At 39.5% G+C, this 17199-nt stretch overlaps 1 protein-coding gene across 2 annotated transcripts in view; it reads left to right on the forward strand.

Moving 5' to 3' along the window:
* SNAP25 (synaptosome associated protein 25) overlaps positions 1-14523 on the forward strand; it is a 79064-nt gene extending 64541 nt beyond the window's left edge. The window contains exons 5-8 of one of the 2 annotated variants that reach the window (XM_036323384.1): positions 70-187; positions 3835-3960; positions 6391-6535; positions 13246-14523. In XM_036323384.1, coding sequence (XP_036179277.1) covers positions 70-187; positions 3835-3960; positions 6391-6535; positions 13246-13314 — 458 coding nt within the window. In that variant the 3' untranslated portion in view covers positions 13315-14523. The remainder of the gene's footprint in view (positions 1-69; positions 188-3834; positions 3961-6390; positions 6536-13245) is intronic. The other variant, XM_036323386.1, reaches the window with a different exon arrangement.
* The last annotated feature ends 2676 nt before the right edge of the window (positions 14524-17199 follow it).

Genomic DNA, 17199 nt, shown 5'->3' on the forward strand with positions numbered 1-17199 from the left:
TGTCTTTTTTTTCTTTGTCCTTTTCCATCTGCTTCATTCTGTGGGGATAAAATACTTGTATTTAATCAGAACAACTGGAACGCATTGAGGAAGGGATGGACCAAATCAATAAGGACATGAAAGAAGCAGAAAAGAATTTGACGGACCTAGGAAAATTCTGCGGGCTTTGTGTGTGTCCCTGTAACAAGTAGGTGCTGCCTGCCTGCCTGAAGCTTTGGTTTCCCAAGGCCCATCTCCAAGCCTTGACAAGCTCATTCCCGCCAGGCACAAAGGCAGGATGAGCATGTGGCATGCAGAACAGATCAATACCGTCTCCAATGCATTCATCTCATAGCCTAGATGATATTAGTGGGAGTTACTGTCTATGCATTAAAAATCAGGCATACTACAGTGAAAGCTTCACTGTCAGCAACTTTTATAGACGAACATTTCAACATTTTCCAGAAAGTGTACTTTGACACAGAGACTAGCCTCAAGAAAGAGACACCCAATGAATTTTCTTTTCTCCCAACCCCAAAAGCCAAAATTGCAGATTTAAAATAGACTGGAGGTAAATTTGGAGAGGAGATGCACATATATCAAGGGTTGACTTTTCAGAAGCAAAAGACAGGTAATTTGGCCCAAGTAAGCATTCTATAAAATAGTCTGTGACAATGATTCACCCTTTCAACTGCCCGCCAGTTGCCAAACCTGATCAGCGATTAGACAAGAGATGCCACGATTATATTCAAGGCAGAGGCGAGGAGTCCTTCAGCAAGAAGTGCTCAAGCCTTACCCAAATTGGACCCATCCCTCCCAAATTCCTCCTCTTGGAAGATCTACCTGTACACTGGCCAAAATGTTGAAATGTGTAGATTTTGCATGCACAACATCACAAAACATTCAACTGTTCTCAAGGTTCTGCAACGCTTTTTTGGAATGTAGCAGAAATGTGACATGTGGTTATAAAGGTTTGCAACAGAAGGAACCTGAAAATGAGGGTTCTGGAAGATAGTTTCATTTGACTAGCAGTGGGAAAAAATGCATGAGTGGGTTGTCCAACATGCATTTGGAAAATTAAACCCATTACCTGATCTCCCTCACCCCTCCCATTTCCCTTTGAACAGAAACCTTTTTTCCTACAAACTCTCCTGGTCCTAACTTTTAGAATAGAAATCGATGTCATTTCTAGCTGATTATATGACCATTCACATCCTTTAAACTTTGAGGCTGATTTAAAATATCCCACTTCCTGTTTAGGAGGGGGAGGGGCTCGATTTACAAATAATTTCAAACCTTTTTTAAAAAAGAGAATGATTTACAGTAAAGCCTGATTAACTGGAATCTAGCTAACTGGAACCCTCAGATGTATTTATATTTTTGCTTCCTTCCATTTCTGGCAAAAAGAGACAAATGAACAAATTGGGGGGAGGGGGCCGGGGGGAGGGAGGAATCACATCAGGGATTGAAAATGGGCAATCTAGGTAGTTTGGATTCTCACACTCAGTCTCCATTCTATAACTTCCACATCTAAGAAGACCAAACAATGAGTTGATTGATCTTCAGAGTAAAGGCCATCAGATACATCAAGAGAAAACATAATCAATAAAAGATTCAATCACGTTCACTACCCTAAGACAAAGACAGGAAAGTGGCTCAAGAATCCAACTGATAATCAACAATCACCCCTGAAACAAAATTTTCCTCCATGGCCCACTGTTAATGGAGAAAGTTATATAATTCACCAAAATGACTCATTTCAAAGTATTCCAGTTAGTCAAGATTTAACTGTATAGTCTTTAGTGGCTACTTGCCACCAGGTGAGATTTACACCTGTTTTGTGATAATTCCAAAAGATACATTTTTCCCATTCATCAACTAACTGTGTGTGGAGAAAGGGTGGAGGCAGGCCCCCACCCCCAGGATGTATTCTAATGTTTGAATGAGATGATGGCCCCTGTGAATTCCACATATTAGTTGGCACCAATTCCTTATTGCACAAGAGACCCTCACTGAGCTTCAAAGCTTGACCGAAGTGTTCCCTATTGTGTGTAAATAATGCTGTAAAAACCATGTGTCACAATGCAGTGTCTGGTGGTGCCCTGGACTCTCTGGGGGCTTCGCCCTGTCTCGGCATGTTTCGAAGGATTATGATAGATGTACGGCAGTTATGTGAGTCTATGTGCAGCATTGTGAGTGCAGTGATTTGCCTTCTTTCAGAAACGCAAACCTTCCTACCCTCTTGACTTTGCCAAAGATGGTATATCAGACATTTACATAGCAGAAAACATCACCAGGTCCATGTAACTTCTTTTAATGTGAGGAGGGAGGGGATAGGGAGTGGGGAAAAAAGCAAAACCAGATGCTAAGCTCCATTAGTTTTTGCATCCTGTCCCACTGGGCCCACGGTTCTTTAGCGCAGTAAATTTTGACTGCTCTAAGGGCTCTACGCTAGATTGTGGGAGCTACTGAGGGTTCATTTGTATAGTTTTCTAATTTGTCTCCAGGGTTGTTTGATCCCCAATCTGCAAATATTAATATTAGGGCTACAGATGGCTGTGGTTCTCTGAAGTAAAAATGGGGGGTGGGGGATTAAATATCTTTAATAGAAATTGTGAAAATGGGACCAAAGGAAGTTCTTTTATTTTTTTGGACTAAAAAGTGTGGTTTCTACTATGCAAAGAACCTAAAAACATCTTTGATTGCCTTAAATAACAACACACCCACCAAAATATGCTGCACATGTTCCTATTGGGCACAACAGGTATGCCTGGATTTTAAGTTTCTCTCCAAGGCAGCTCAGTGAAATATGGCCCATGGAGGCCACACTAGTTCCAGACCACTCCCCCTGCCACATCCCAGGATAGTTTGAAGTAGGAGTTTGTACTCACTCCCACCCCGCTCTTGAGCCCGACAAAGAAGCTATTGAAACTGCGTTTCAAATCCTCATGAAGGCTATTACTGCCCTGCTAGTGCCTTTTTCGAGAATGGTCAACTTCTGGAGTAGTTTGGCTTAAATGAGAATGCTTCACTTTCTACTCATGCCTGTAGCTGGTGCATGAAGAAGACGTAGAGGGATTTCCCTTTTTGGTGCTAGATGGCTTGTTCTCTCTTCTATTTTCCTGCATTCATTTCACTACGCCTCTTTTACTTTTTGTCTCTGTGGACAAAGGTTTGTACATCAACTCTGGATGTATGGTGACTGTTTGGAAGTACCGATATATTATCTAATTCAGATCATGCTAGAGGCAACTCAGAGACCGTCACCCTTGGCCAACCACCAATCCTTTATGTCCTTCATGCAGAGTTGGAATGGTTAGTTCCGCACATGTGTTGGGGGTGGGGAGGGGGGGAGAAATTAAACGGAATTCTGCATGATAGTGTGTAAAAACTTGGTTGAGTATGTTTTTCTTGATGACAGTGTGTTGCTGTGGTGTGATGTACACACTCTACTTGGCAGTCTTGTTTTGTGTCTGTCTGCCAGTATGTTTTCCTGTGTGTTTTGTGTCTCAAAATATAACCATGTCACTGAAATAGAACTGAATGTCCTCCAGCTACCTTAATCCTTGTCTTAAATCTAACTAAACTACCAAAACATGCCAAAACAAGAACAAATTGCGGGCAAAGGTTACAGTCTTGACAATTGCAATTGACTCAATTGGACATGAAATGCTGAGTAGCTGAGGCATGGTGGTGGCCAACTGTTTGGGTCCATATTATGATATATCGGTATTCTCTAATGCCTCAACTTAAAACTCATTCGCTTGGTTCGGTTCTTGGCTTGAAGAGATAACCGTTGCTGTGAGCTTGACGTTCCACCATCTTGCCTTGTCACTCACCCTCTTTTTTGCATAGGCTTAAGTCAAGTGATGCTTACAAAAAAGCCTGGGGCAACAATCAGGATGGAGTGGTGGCCAGCCAGCCTGCTCGTGTGGTGGACGAACGGGAGCAGATGGCCATTAGCGGTGGCTTTATCCGCAGGTGAGCCTTGCACAGCCAACACTGTAACAGTTGTCTATTTATGAGTAACAAACAACCCCAAACTGAACGGTTCTTTAAACAACACCCATTTTATTACTTATGAATCTGTATGTTGGTTGGGTATTTCTTCAAGAGCCTAGGTTCATTCATTATAGGCAACTGGGTGTGGAATGATGCAACATGGTCTACTCGTTTGTTTGCGGCTGTCACATCTGCTAGGGTTGGCAGGGGATGTCAGCAGAGCGCCTCTGTTCTCATGTCGTCTCTCCAGCAGAACAGCTCAGGAGTCTTACATGGTGGTGAAAGCATTTTAAGGGGCAGGCTCCAATTCACAAGCACTTATCAAGCCTTTGCTTGTGTCATATTTGCCAAAATCTCACCAGACAGAGCAAGTCACATGATCACATGAGCAGCAAACAGGCACCTCATTCCATGAGTTTAATTGAACAGAGCTTATTAAAGAGGCTGGTTACAGAGGTGTGGACAGGGTTAATGACAAGTAATGGTAAAGCACTTATGGATTAGCAATAGCAGGAAGAGTCCTGACAGGACAGAAGAGAGCTGTTATCAGAACCCAACAAGAGTGATAGCTGTGGGTAGAGAAATGCAGCCACTGCCAGGCAATAGGTGTGCCAACCTCTCCCTCCTCTTGCCTTCCAGTCACTCACTGGCCATTTGCAACGCCCTCTGGAAGTCAGAAGGTGAGAAAACCTGGGTGATACCGTTGTAGAGAGGTCAGCCTCTTGGGGCAGAGAGAAACGGTCAGGGAACAGATCTAGGCAAAGAGACAATAATGAGCACACCTGGCTTCTTATTAATCATTTCCTTTGAGATCTGGAAGCAAAAGCCAACTTAAATATCAATTTTTAAAAATCTTAAATTACACAGATCTGCCAACTACACAGAACTCAGCTTTCAGGAGACCAGAAAACAAATACAGTAACAAATATTCCAGGTGTTGCAAAGAAAAAAACAAAACGATCTCTTTTTATAGGCTACTATACCAGGACTCAGCAGCAACTAGGGTAGTTGCTTGTACAGTTATCTTCACCCAGGCCACTAATGTTGCCCACCAGTAACCCAGGTTCAAGTGACAGGTCACTCTCACTTAGGTATAAGGTCTAGATATCTACCTGAGCCTCACAGGTGGCAATTCTATTCCTATTTCTCCCTGCTCCCAGGGAAACTAGATGGAGGTCTCAGTCCTGGCTGCATATTAGAATGACTGAAGGAGATTTTTTTTAAAAATACAAGTGCCTGGACCTAATCCACACCAATTGGATCAGAAGCTCTAGAAAGGGGAACCAGGCATCTGCAGGTTTTTAGAAAATGCCTAATCAGGGCTGAGAACACTGAATGGGAAGTACTAATATGCCTTAGCTGTTGATGATCATTTAAATAAGCTTCTCTTCTAAAAAAGCTAGGAAGTCCCCCCTTTCATTTCTCTGGACTGGGTTTCTTTCAAACACTTAGCAGGCTAGTCTGCATTGGGAGTTATTATGGGGGGAGGATTTTAAGCCCTCTGATCATTTTTAGCCCATCACCATCTGTACTGGGAAAATGTTATTTAGTCAGAATATTCTGGAGTAAGTACCTACCATTTGCAATAAAGAGTTACTGTTTCACTGCTTTTTTACTTTCAAGCTGAGCTATAGAAAAAAGAAATGGCAAGATGGTAAGGCACTTTGAGAACCTACTCATTTCTCCCCACTCAAACAGGAACAAAACCTTTTAGCACAGTTGTTTTCGCTTGAAATCATCCATTCACAATGCCACCAAAAAACCCATAGCATTGAAATCTGAGCAAATAAAAGTCATCTTGAACAAGTAGTTCCCTGTGGAGTTCTGGGGAGCAAGTGGGATTAAGGGGCAGATTGAAATGAACATTACTCTTCCCATTGATGTTGGTCCCAAATAGGGAAGAAGATGAGCAGAGAAATTTACTGATTTCATGCAATGAGCTTTTCTCTCATTTTGAATTTGACTCTTGGAGATTTGGGTTGACATTTCAGAAAGAAAAATATAGTTTCTAACTAGTTCCATCTTCATTCTCTGACCAAGAAACATCCCAACTAAAAATAATTTTCTTTTTTAAAGATGAAAATTGGGGCAAATATTTGAAGGGAGAAAATAATGTGTTGGTGGAAATTTAACAGGTAATCTATTTAATAATCGAAATTCTTTAAAAATGGAAATTCAAGGGTTTAAAATGCATTTTAAAATTGTTTTCTAATACAATAAAATAAATAAAAATTCCTTTCTAATGTATAAAAGCTAAATCATGTTATCATATTGAATGGAGATTTCAGGTAGATAAGACTGATATCTAGAGGTCAATAGATTTTTTTCCTAAGGTTTGGATCCTTGATATTCAAGGTGTTTTGTTTTTTTCTCATCCTTACCCACTAAAAATTGCTGTTTCACTCCCAGGGTAACAAATGATGCCCGAGAAAATGAAATGGATGAAAACCTGGAGCAGGTGAGCGGCATCATTGGAAACCTCCGTCATATGGCCCTGGATATGGGCAATGAAATCGATACACAGAATCGCCAGATCGACAGGATCATGGAGAAGGTAAGCATGTGGCAGTCAGCAAGTTTTCATTGTTCATTACTTCTGAACTAAACTGAGAAAGTGTGAAGGGCATAATGAGACCCTCAAACCATGGCATTGGATTCAGACACACTGGTAGACAAAAATTCAGCAACAGATAAGTAAGTAGAAGATAGAATTTAATCTAGCAGATATTCCTCAGGGCACCTCTATTTCCAGCAGTGTGCTCAGCATCACAGAACATATAAAGATGAGAAAGATACCATCCATCTGCCAAGAAACTCACAGCCAAGGAAAGACGGTTAGCCTCCAGATGAATTTACTGCCACAGAAAATGTAATTCACTGAGAGCGCCACGCATAAAATGCTAAGAAAGTTAGATGAAGGAAGATTTCCAGGTTCAGAGGATGGGAAAATCTGGAAAAAAAAAAAAAGAATTGAACTTGAGCTGAGTTTTAAAGGATGGTTAGGAACTAGTCAGTGGATATGATTTAGGAATAAAATCAGGAAATGAGGAAAACAATAATTATTTTAGTTTCGGCAGAAGATGAATATAAGCTTTGATTTTTATAATTGCCAAAGTTTTTTTGTTTTTTTAAATATTATTATTATTTTTTATTGTATTATTGCTTAAAGTATTACAAAGGGTATTACATATGTGTCCTTTTTTCCCCCCGCCCTTGACAATCTCCTGGCCTCCCCCACCCCCCAGTGTCTTATGTCCATTGGTTATGCTTACATGCATGCATACAAGTCCTTTGGTTGATCTCTTACCCCCCTCCCTCCTGCCCCCCAACCCTCCCCGGCCTTCCCGCTGCAGTTTGACAATGAGTTTGAGGCAGCTCTGCCTCTGTATCTATTATTGTTCATAAGTTTATAATGGTCTTTATTATCCATGAATGAGTGAGATCATGTGGTATTTTTCCTTCATTGACTGGCTTATTTCACTTAGCATAATGCTCTCCAGTTCCATCCATGCCGTTGCAAATGGTAAGCATTCCTTCTTTTTTACAGCAGCATAGTATTCCATCGTGTAGATGTACCACAGTCTTCTAATCCATTCATCTACTGATGGGCACTTAGGCTGTTTTCAGGTCTTAGCTATGGTGAATTTGCTGCTATGAACATATGGGTACACATAACCTTTCTGATTGGTGTTTCTGGTTTCTTGGGATATACTCCTAGAAGTGGGATCACGGGGTCAAATGGGAGTTCCATTTTTAGTTTTTTGAGGAAACTCCATACTGTCTTCCACAGTGGCTGCACCAGTCTGCATTCCCACCAGCAGTGCACGAATGTTCCTTTTTCTCCACATCCTCATCAGCACTTGTCGTTTGTTGATTTGTTGATGATAGCCAGTCTGACAGGTGTGAGATAGTACCTCATTGTTGTTTTGATTTGCATCTCTCAGATGATTAGTGACTTTGAGCATGTTTTCATATGTCTCTTGGCTTTCTGAATGTCCTCTTTTGAAAGGTGTCTATTTAGATCCTTTGCCCATTTTTGATTGGATTGAAAGGTGTCTATTTAGATCCTTTGCCCATTTTTGATTGGATTGTTTATCTTCTTTTTGTTAAGTTGTATGAGTTCCCTGTAAATTTTGGAGATTAGGCCCTTAATCAGATATGACGTTGGCAAATATGTTTTCCCACGCAGTGGGCTTTCTTGTTGTTTTGTTGATCATTTCTTTTGCTGTGCAGAAGTTTTTATTTTGATGTAGTCCCATTTGTTCATTTTCTCATTAGTTTCAAGTGCCCTAGGAACTGTATCAGTAAAGAAATTGCTTCGGCATATATCTGAGATTTTGTTGCTATAAATGCCAAAGTTTTAATGATAGTTCTAAAAGGCTCAGATTCCATTTCCAGTCCAACAATAAACATGTCCAGATTTCAAAGTGAGGAACATAATGTGACAAGATTGAATTCACACAAGGACACCAGATATGGCTCTATGACTGAGCCCATAGGGTCACCAAGAGGCTTAAGGAAGAGCGGCAAGGCTAGAATGGGAAGGGGTGGGTCTGGGGGCTTGAGATTAGAAGGGAAGAGAAAGAAACATTGGAAAGTCTTTATAAAAAGGACACCAAAACCTAATATTCCACAAGGTTTTAAAAAAGGATACCAAAACCTAATATTCCACATTATATAAATCTGACATTGTTTCTATATCCTTGTATTTCAACCCTCCCCAATCAGTAGAATCTTGATTAATGCTTAAAATCTCTTAAAATACCCGAACTCAAAAGAAAAGAAATAGACACATTAAAGGTTTAATCATAATTGTATGTCAATTCTAGTTGGCTGATCTTAAAATGCATAAGTTTATTCCCTGGAAGATATTGAAGTTTTCCACCTGAGCCCCTGAATTTCCTTTTAACAAGTCATTCTACTTTGATGAACAGAGAAGGATGTTTTTGAGATCTCTTGAATCATAAGGCTAAATACTCAGTTTCTTACTACCCCAGCAGTCTCCACTGATTGGAAAAAGGAATGAGTAGACATAAAGGAAACACTTTGCCTTGTTGTATTCTAAGGGCTCCATACTGAAAGTATCTAACTGCATAATATTTTGCCTGATCAATATTGAGCTACACAAATGTCAGTGCTGGTTTGCAAAATGCTTGTGCTTTACTTACTTTTACAAGTCATGACATATTTACCATTGCTTCGAGCCTTTGATATGCTGAAGCTTTTAAGGCTGAGCAAATCAATAGATTTTAGAATGATATTGAGAGCTTCAAAAAGCACTGGAGCTAACACAAACTGACCTAACCCATTATGGCCCAGAAAAATAAACTAAGAAGTAATTGCTGAACTGCCTTCCAACAGAAAAATGGTTTGAAAAAACAAGTAGTCATTTTCTATTCATGGACTCAATTCACTCAAAGATGTAGGGGGATAATGTATCTCTAACTCAATTAGCGTTCCAGAGGAGAACTTATACTGAGAGAGAGGGGTCAACCTTTATGGATAGAATTGGACTTGAAGCACGGCAAAGTGTTCCTGGAAAGGCAAGTGGCACTTTAATTCTGCTACTTTGCAATTCTAGCTTTATTCTTCAGGGAAACCCTGTCATTCTGGGCCCAATTTACCACAAGGACAAAGACATATGAAGCTACATGGTTTAATCCAAAGTCATGATGGGAAATAGCCATTATGGTTTGTATTGTTCCTTGAATGCTGAATTGCTTAAGAAGTGGGGAGGGGTCTAGTTGCCTTTGAATAACTAGCTTCCCCCCCGCCCAAACCCCAACTAATTACAATCTGGACATGACTTAGTTAGAACCCACTTTAACTCAGCATGGCCCTGAAATGATACATGTTATATGGGCTTCACAATTATTAACAGACTTTCACCTTCTCATGTATGTTTGAATTTCTGTTAATAGGAAATGTTGTGCAAAGGTCTCTCCCATAACTAAGATTAAATTAAAATCACATGGTAGAAGTAAAGAGAATTTTATGATATCTCTCTCATATTCTCTCATGACCCCAACAACAACCTTCATTCAATTCCATCGGTAATGATCCTTTCTTATCATCTGGATTAATAATGAAATTTTGGGAATTCAAAACAAAGCAATATTCACTATATCCCCAAGGGCTGTCAAGAAATTACTTTGCCTTTTTAAAAAACCTTGCTTTCTAATTTAGGATATTTATATATGCAGGTAGGCAAAAGTAGGTTTACAGTCATTTGTATGGAAAGTAATACAATAATAAATACTACAAGAATAAACTGTTATGTGAACTCACAACTGTAAACCTACTTTTGCCCACTCTTGTATAAACTATTATAAGGTTAAAAAGGCACCATTCTTTCAGAAAACTAAAATGGGGCAAGATTATATCAGATATTTTATGGAGTTGTTGTCAAGGAAAAACTTATATTCAAACTTCAGTTTACAGTTATCAGTGAGCCCTAGCCAGTCTGGCTCAGTGGATAGAGCATCAGCCTGGAGACTGAAGGGGCCTGGGTTCGATTACGTTAAGGGTACATGCTCAGGTTGCAGGCTTGATCCCCAGTATGGGGCTTACAGGAGACAGCTGGTCAATGATTCTCTCTCATCATTGATGTTTCTACCTCTCTCTCCCTCTCCCTCTCCCTTCCTCTCTGAAATCAATAAAAATATATTTAAAAAAATAAATAAATAAAGTTGTCAGTGGTAGATGTCACACCCGGTGAAATATAGTGAGGCTGCCTTAGCACTCCTCAGATTCTCCTATCAACTAGCAAACATGGTGTTTGAAAACTAAGATCTTGGGTCCAACAGGGTTTTCCTGCTTTGTGACCTGGTCTTCTTATCTGAAAGATAATAAGAGAATAGTTCAAACCTGGGATCAGAACTGACTGCCATGATGGGTAATGAGCCTCCAGTTCTGCAAGTCTCAGCTGTGGCCTAAAAACTATCTGCCATGGTCTGAAGTTGAGATTTCCAGAGTGTTCAGAAGGGTGGGCTAAATAGTGCCTTCTAATTCTCTTACTGGCTTTCCAGTGGGCATCTTGGCTTTCCCACAAAGGCAAATCTTGGGCATGCCAGCAAGTTCAGGATCTTCTAAATAGAAATATGAAGATGAGTGGGCTGGATTCCATAAACACAGTTCTAAAGCATCTATAATAATAAAAGCAAAATATGCTAATTAGACCAGACAGCCGAACAACCTTCCGGACAACCTTCCGGATGAAGCTGGGGCTGAGAGGGCTGAGCCCCTCACATGAATTTTGTGCATTGGGCCTCTAGTATAAATAGAAAAACACAGGGCATTCTCCAAATACCAGGAAGACACCTAAGAGAAGGTTATCTCAAGATTTTTTTGGAGAAAGTACTACTTCTGTTACACCAATAATAAAATGGTACCCTTTGTGTCAGATATCATATGGGCTGGAATATTGATATGTTTCAGAAAGAATTAAGTGGAATTCAGATGCTCATTGAACACAGGTCTGTTCCAGCTCCTTCCAAATCCTTTAAAGATATCCAGAGTGGCCTTGTCCTCTACTTCAAATTATCCTCTTGCCCCACCATGCGAAGCTCACTAGTGCATTTTTAATGCAAAAGGTCCTAGAACATTTGCCTCCAGAAATGCTACCTATTTTGAAATGGATAATTTTTTTTTTCATTTGAGCTTTTCTCAGAGTTCAGGCTGGGAAAAATAGTTTAATTCAACCTGCAGAAGCATTGCACATTGGTCTGAGCCTGTAATTTTCCTTTGTATCCAAGTGTCATTGTTTCTGATAGGATTTGTAGCTGAAGAAAGAAGATTTGAGAGCCAAGTAAAATAGGAGAGAATATCATTTTCCAAATTAGGAACCCTAGGCCAAAAATATGAGTCTATAGATCAAAACAATCAAGGAAAATTAATGCTCTCACTTGTTTTGAAAGTCAACTCTTGATAATCCAAACATATGGTAGGGAATCATTGCCAGATAATTCAGAGTTATGAATAACCTAGAAATATTTATATTTCCACTCACAAACTGCTATTTGAATATGGATAACTCTAGTGTCCTAGGAATTCACAATTAAACTGAATAAAGAAGACCCAATTTGATAGAAATTGGAACTCACCAAACACAGTAGTAGATGCAAAACCAGTAATCATTGAATAAATACTATTGATAGAAAAACAGGTCAGTTTTCCTGGAATCTTTGTCTTTGCTTCTACTTGCTGCCTCATATGTTTCTCAGTGATGTTAGAAATAATTTATTTTCTGGTGTTTAAAGGTCTAGCTTGGTAGCAGCCCTGGGTTTCATTCTGTTTGTTCAGCAAAGCTAACTCAAGCAGTGAGGAGATTTATCTAGGTACAAAATTATGGTAAATGTATCCATTTTTAAATAAGTCAGTTATCAAACTCATAGGAGTGAATCTTCAGAAATAGGGATGAAAAGTTATTAGACATCTCAAAAGCAAGCCAAATTTTCACCAAATAACAATAACAGCAAGATAAGCTGTATCAAGCACTTAATTCGTGCAAAACCTTGTTCTAAGCACATTATGTGTATAAATGCAGTTCATCCTCACAGCAAACCTAAGAAGTAAAATGAGCAACATAGTGATAGGCAGTGTGGATTCAGACTCTAGGCTGCTTGCATTTGACTCTGGTGTCCCCATTTAAGGGGACTTACAACTTTAGACAAACTGCCTAAATCTTCTCTTCCTGGTTTTCTCACTTGGAAAAAGGAGCTAATAACAATACTGTATACACCTCATAGATGATGTCAGTCTTGATGTTACCAAAATTGGATGCATGAAACATAGTAGACACTCATTCTCATTAGCTGTAGTCTTTATTGCCCCTGGCTTAAAGATGAGAAAGCTGAGGCCCCATCATGTTAAGTAATTTACTCAAAGTGACACTACTAATAAATTATCCATGATTTGAACCCAACAACACTAGTGGTAGTAATCCAACTCAATCCAACAGTTGTGACTGCCTACCGTAGAAGTCATCAGGTACCATTTCAGGAGAGAAAAATAAATGATATAACTCTGTATTCAAAAGGACACTCTCTGGTGAGGAAAACAGTCATGAGACCTAAGATCAAGTTTCTATGACCATGTCCACTTACAGTCATAAGCAATGACTGGGAACACAAACAAAGGGATCATCAATTCTGATTGAAGTTTCAAGATGCCTTCACCCAAAAGGGGGCATTTGAACTAGACCTACAAGGATGAATGAAATGTTCATGGGTAACCTCAATTTTCTTTTCTTTCTCTTTTTCCCAGGCTGATTCCAACAAAACCAGAATTGATGAGGCCAACCAACGTGCAACAAAGATGCTGGGGAGCGGTTAAATGTGCCCACCTGTGTTCTCTTCCAAATGCTGTCGGGCAAGATAGCACCTTCATGCTTTTCTCATGGTATTACCTAGTAGGTCTACATACATACACACACAAGTCCATCTCCATTGTAAATGTTGTCTTGTTTCATCCATTAACTTCCCAAAAATATTGTCTTTTGTTCTTTCTGAGTCTCTCTCTTTCCAAAGGTTGTATATAGTGGTCATTTGGTGGCTCTAACTCCCAATGTAAGATGTCTTGGGTTTCATTTTTCTTTTTTTCTCCTCAGTGGCGTTTGCTGAATGACAACAATTAAGGAATGCTCAATGTGCTGTTGATTCTTTCAATACAGAGTATTGTTCTTGTAAAACTGTGACATTCCACAGAGCTACTGCCACGGTCCTTTCTTTGGGTGTTGGGCTCTGAAACTCAAAATTTGCTGTCTTTGGTTCCTCCTGGCTGTCATCTGTCTTTATGATTTCACGATTAGACAAATGTGGAATTACATAACAGGCATTGCACTAAAAGTGATGTGATTTATGCATTTATGCATGAGAACTAAATAGAGTTTAGATTCCTACTTAATAAAATCTTTCCATGACAGTAGCATACTGATGAAAACACACACACACATGCAACAACAGCAACAACAAAACAGCAAAGCATGTTCAGTATCGAGACTGTCAAGATTAATTTATACCAGCAAAACTGCAGTAGTGTCACTTTCTTTCTGTCAATATAGAGACTTATTAATCATCATCATCCTTTTTAAAAAAAAGAATTTTTTAAAAAGATGAATTTGACACACTCACCATTTTATCATTTCCAGCAAAATAAACATTTGGCTGAAACTATGTCAAATGATTGTAATATAGGGTTTGTTTTCTGCTTTTGAAGGCTGTGTTTTGGAGAAAGCAATCTTGCTGTGAAACAGTGTGGAGATGTAAATTTTATAAGGCTGACTCTTACTAATCACTGTTTTCCCTGTGATTTGTTATCAGTACAGTTCTCTGTTGCTTAATCTAGAGCTATGCACACCAAATTGCTGAGATGTTTAGTAGCTGATAAACCTTTAAAAAATAATATAAATGAATGAAATATAAACTGTGAGATAAATATCATTATAGCATGTAATATTAAATTCCTTCTGTCTCCTCTGTCAGTTTGTGAAGTGATTGACATTTTGTAGCTAGTTTAAAATTATTAAAAATTATAGACACCAAATGTCTGCTTTCACTTTTTCATGGACCCCATCTGACTTTGCACTCACACAGGAAGAGGAGACCTGGCTCCCCTGTCCGATTGCTCCTAAAAAGCCAATTCTGTGTGCTGAGGACACTGCAAGGAAAAAACGAACGTGTCTCCTTTAGATACAATTTCAATGGCAGTTGGAATGTGGCTTGATTTTTATAATCTTTTTCAGAAATCCGTGTGTGTAGATTCAGTGTTGGCTGTGGGAGGATATATAGTTTTCCAGAAAACAGAAAAAAGAATGGAAAAAAATCTGTGGTGCTCAGACTTGGCCCTACATAGATTTAGGAATATTAGTTGTCAATCAACTCTTACTCTTCCTTCCTCCACCCAATATACTCCCACCAAAATTGAGCCCTCCACAACCACCACCACTGCTGCCCCAACTTTTTAACAGCTTTTTGACCTATGATACAGGTCACCTATTTAAAATATATTATTCAATGGTGTTTAGTATACTCAGAGTTGTACAATCTAAGTTTAGAATAATGTCATCCCAAAAAGAAACCTGATTCCTATTAGCCATTACTCCCATCCCACATTCCCCAGCCGTAGGCAACCACTACTTTATGTTCTGTCTCTATAGATTTGCCTATTTTGAACATTTCATATAATGGAATTAGACAATATGTGATCCTTTGTGACCAGCTTCTTATATTTAGCATAATGTTTTCAAGTTCATCCACGTTGAAACATATACCAGAGCTTCATTCCTTTTTATGGCCAAATAATATTATATGGAAAACACATTTTGTTTATCCATTCATCCATCAATGGACATTGGAATTACTTTTGCTTTTTGGCTATTCTGAATTGTGCTGCTATGAACACTCATATATATAAGTTTTTGTGTGGACATGTGTTTTCAATTTTCTTAACATCACTATCATTTTTTCCACCATCATTGTCTCTGCCACCAACACTTCCACCAGCATCACCATTACCTGTAGTACCTGTACCTCCACCATAATCACTGCCTCGACTACCACCACCTTCACCTTTCTTCTGCCTCTTGCTACCTTTCCATCTTAAATAGCACCTCCACCACCTCCACCTTTATCACCGTTACCTTCCCAATTACCATTATCACCTTCATCACCATTGCCATCACCACCATTGCCTCCACCTCCATCTCTTTCACCACCTTCACCAACACCACCATTACCTCCTTCGCCTCATCGTCTGAGTAATTAAAATCCCACACTGGATACAAGAAAGGTAAGATATGGGCATTCTGCTTGAAGATCCATCACATAATTCATTCTGAAGCATATTTCTTTGATAATTGAGTTCATTCAACTCCAGCTCTAATGCAGTCAGCTCCTTTTGGCTAAAGGAGAACATATTCCCCGGGGATGAATCAGCTCTGCATAATGTGCCAACTCCGGAAGTACATTAGAAATATAATGAGGAGGAACACTGTAAGAGCTAAATCTTCCATCTCCCTCTTCCATGGCCCTTCTACAAAAGACCAGACGGGGAATGTAGCCCTGGGTCCTAGTAACAGAGTCCTTCCCTCTGTCTGCCTTTCCATTCTCGTTTCTGCTATCCTTCTTCCACATCCTTCCCACATCTGATTTGACCACCTTTCCCTAATCTTTGTCTCAGTGCTTTGTCAGTAGATTGATAATTGCAATGGAAATTAAGAGAAAGAAAAGAAAATTCATATTTTGTAATCATCCAATCCATGCCGGGTGCTATGTTAAGTGCCTTATTTAGTTAGATTCATTAAACCCTCTTAAAAACTCTGTAAAATGGGCATGATAGCCCATTTTGCAGAAGATATTAGTACTTTAGTTAAACAAGTTATCCCAGCTAGTAAGTAATGTAGGCATGATTCAAACCCAATGTGTATAAAGCTATAGAGAAGCCTAAAAAATAAATTCAGGATGGTGCCTCTCTCAATTCAAACAGGAAACTCCAGGATATACTATTTGGCTTCACAAAGAACAGCAAAGACAAATGTACTGGACTTCTTAGCAGGAGGCCTTGGTGAACCTGCTTTTCATCATTCATTTATTAATTTGTGAAACATTTTCTGAGCTTCTATGCCAGGTCCTGAGAATTGAGAGCATCGTGGGGGGGGGGGGGGGGGGGGGCGAGGGGGACTGGAGAGGCTGTGAATTCCCTGCATTCATTGAACTTACACTCAAGCTGGGGGGAGATAGATAAACCAACAAGTAAAATATAAAGTATATCAGATGGTAAGTGTCAAAGAGAAATGTAGAACAATGAAGGGGATAAACAGTGGAGGACATAGGAGAGAGGGTGTTATTTTAAAATAGAGTGATGGGGAAAGACCTCACAGATGAAGTAAGTTTAAGCAGAGAATTCTTCAAGTTTGGGGGTGACTAAAATGATATGTCCAGAGTGAATGCATTTGGGGAGCAGGAGCCAGGATTGATGAAACAATGTACAAGCTACTTATATTTTTTCACTTAGTAATGCCCCTGGGGTTCCTCCTCTGCAACTCAGTCAATACCGGTTTAAAGTTTTCCCCCTTGTTCAGAAGAGACTTGCAAAGTCCTTGGCCCAAGCAGGGAGGCAAGTTTAGAGGATGAAACAGCGTGCAAAGGATGAATATCAAGTCACACTTTCTTAGGAGAATTGAAAGTGTTGACTTCATGGTCCAAGATGTAGGAATTCTTG

This window comes from Myotis myotis, unplaced genomic scaffold (assembly GCF_014108235.1).
Source record: "Myotis myotis isolate mMyoMyo1 unplaced genomic scaffold, mMyoMyo1.p scaffold_m19_p_9, whole genome shotgun sequence".
Taxonomy (NCBI): Eukaryota; Metazoa; Chordata; class Mammalia; order Chiroptera; family Vespertilionidae; genus Myotis; species Myotis myotis.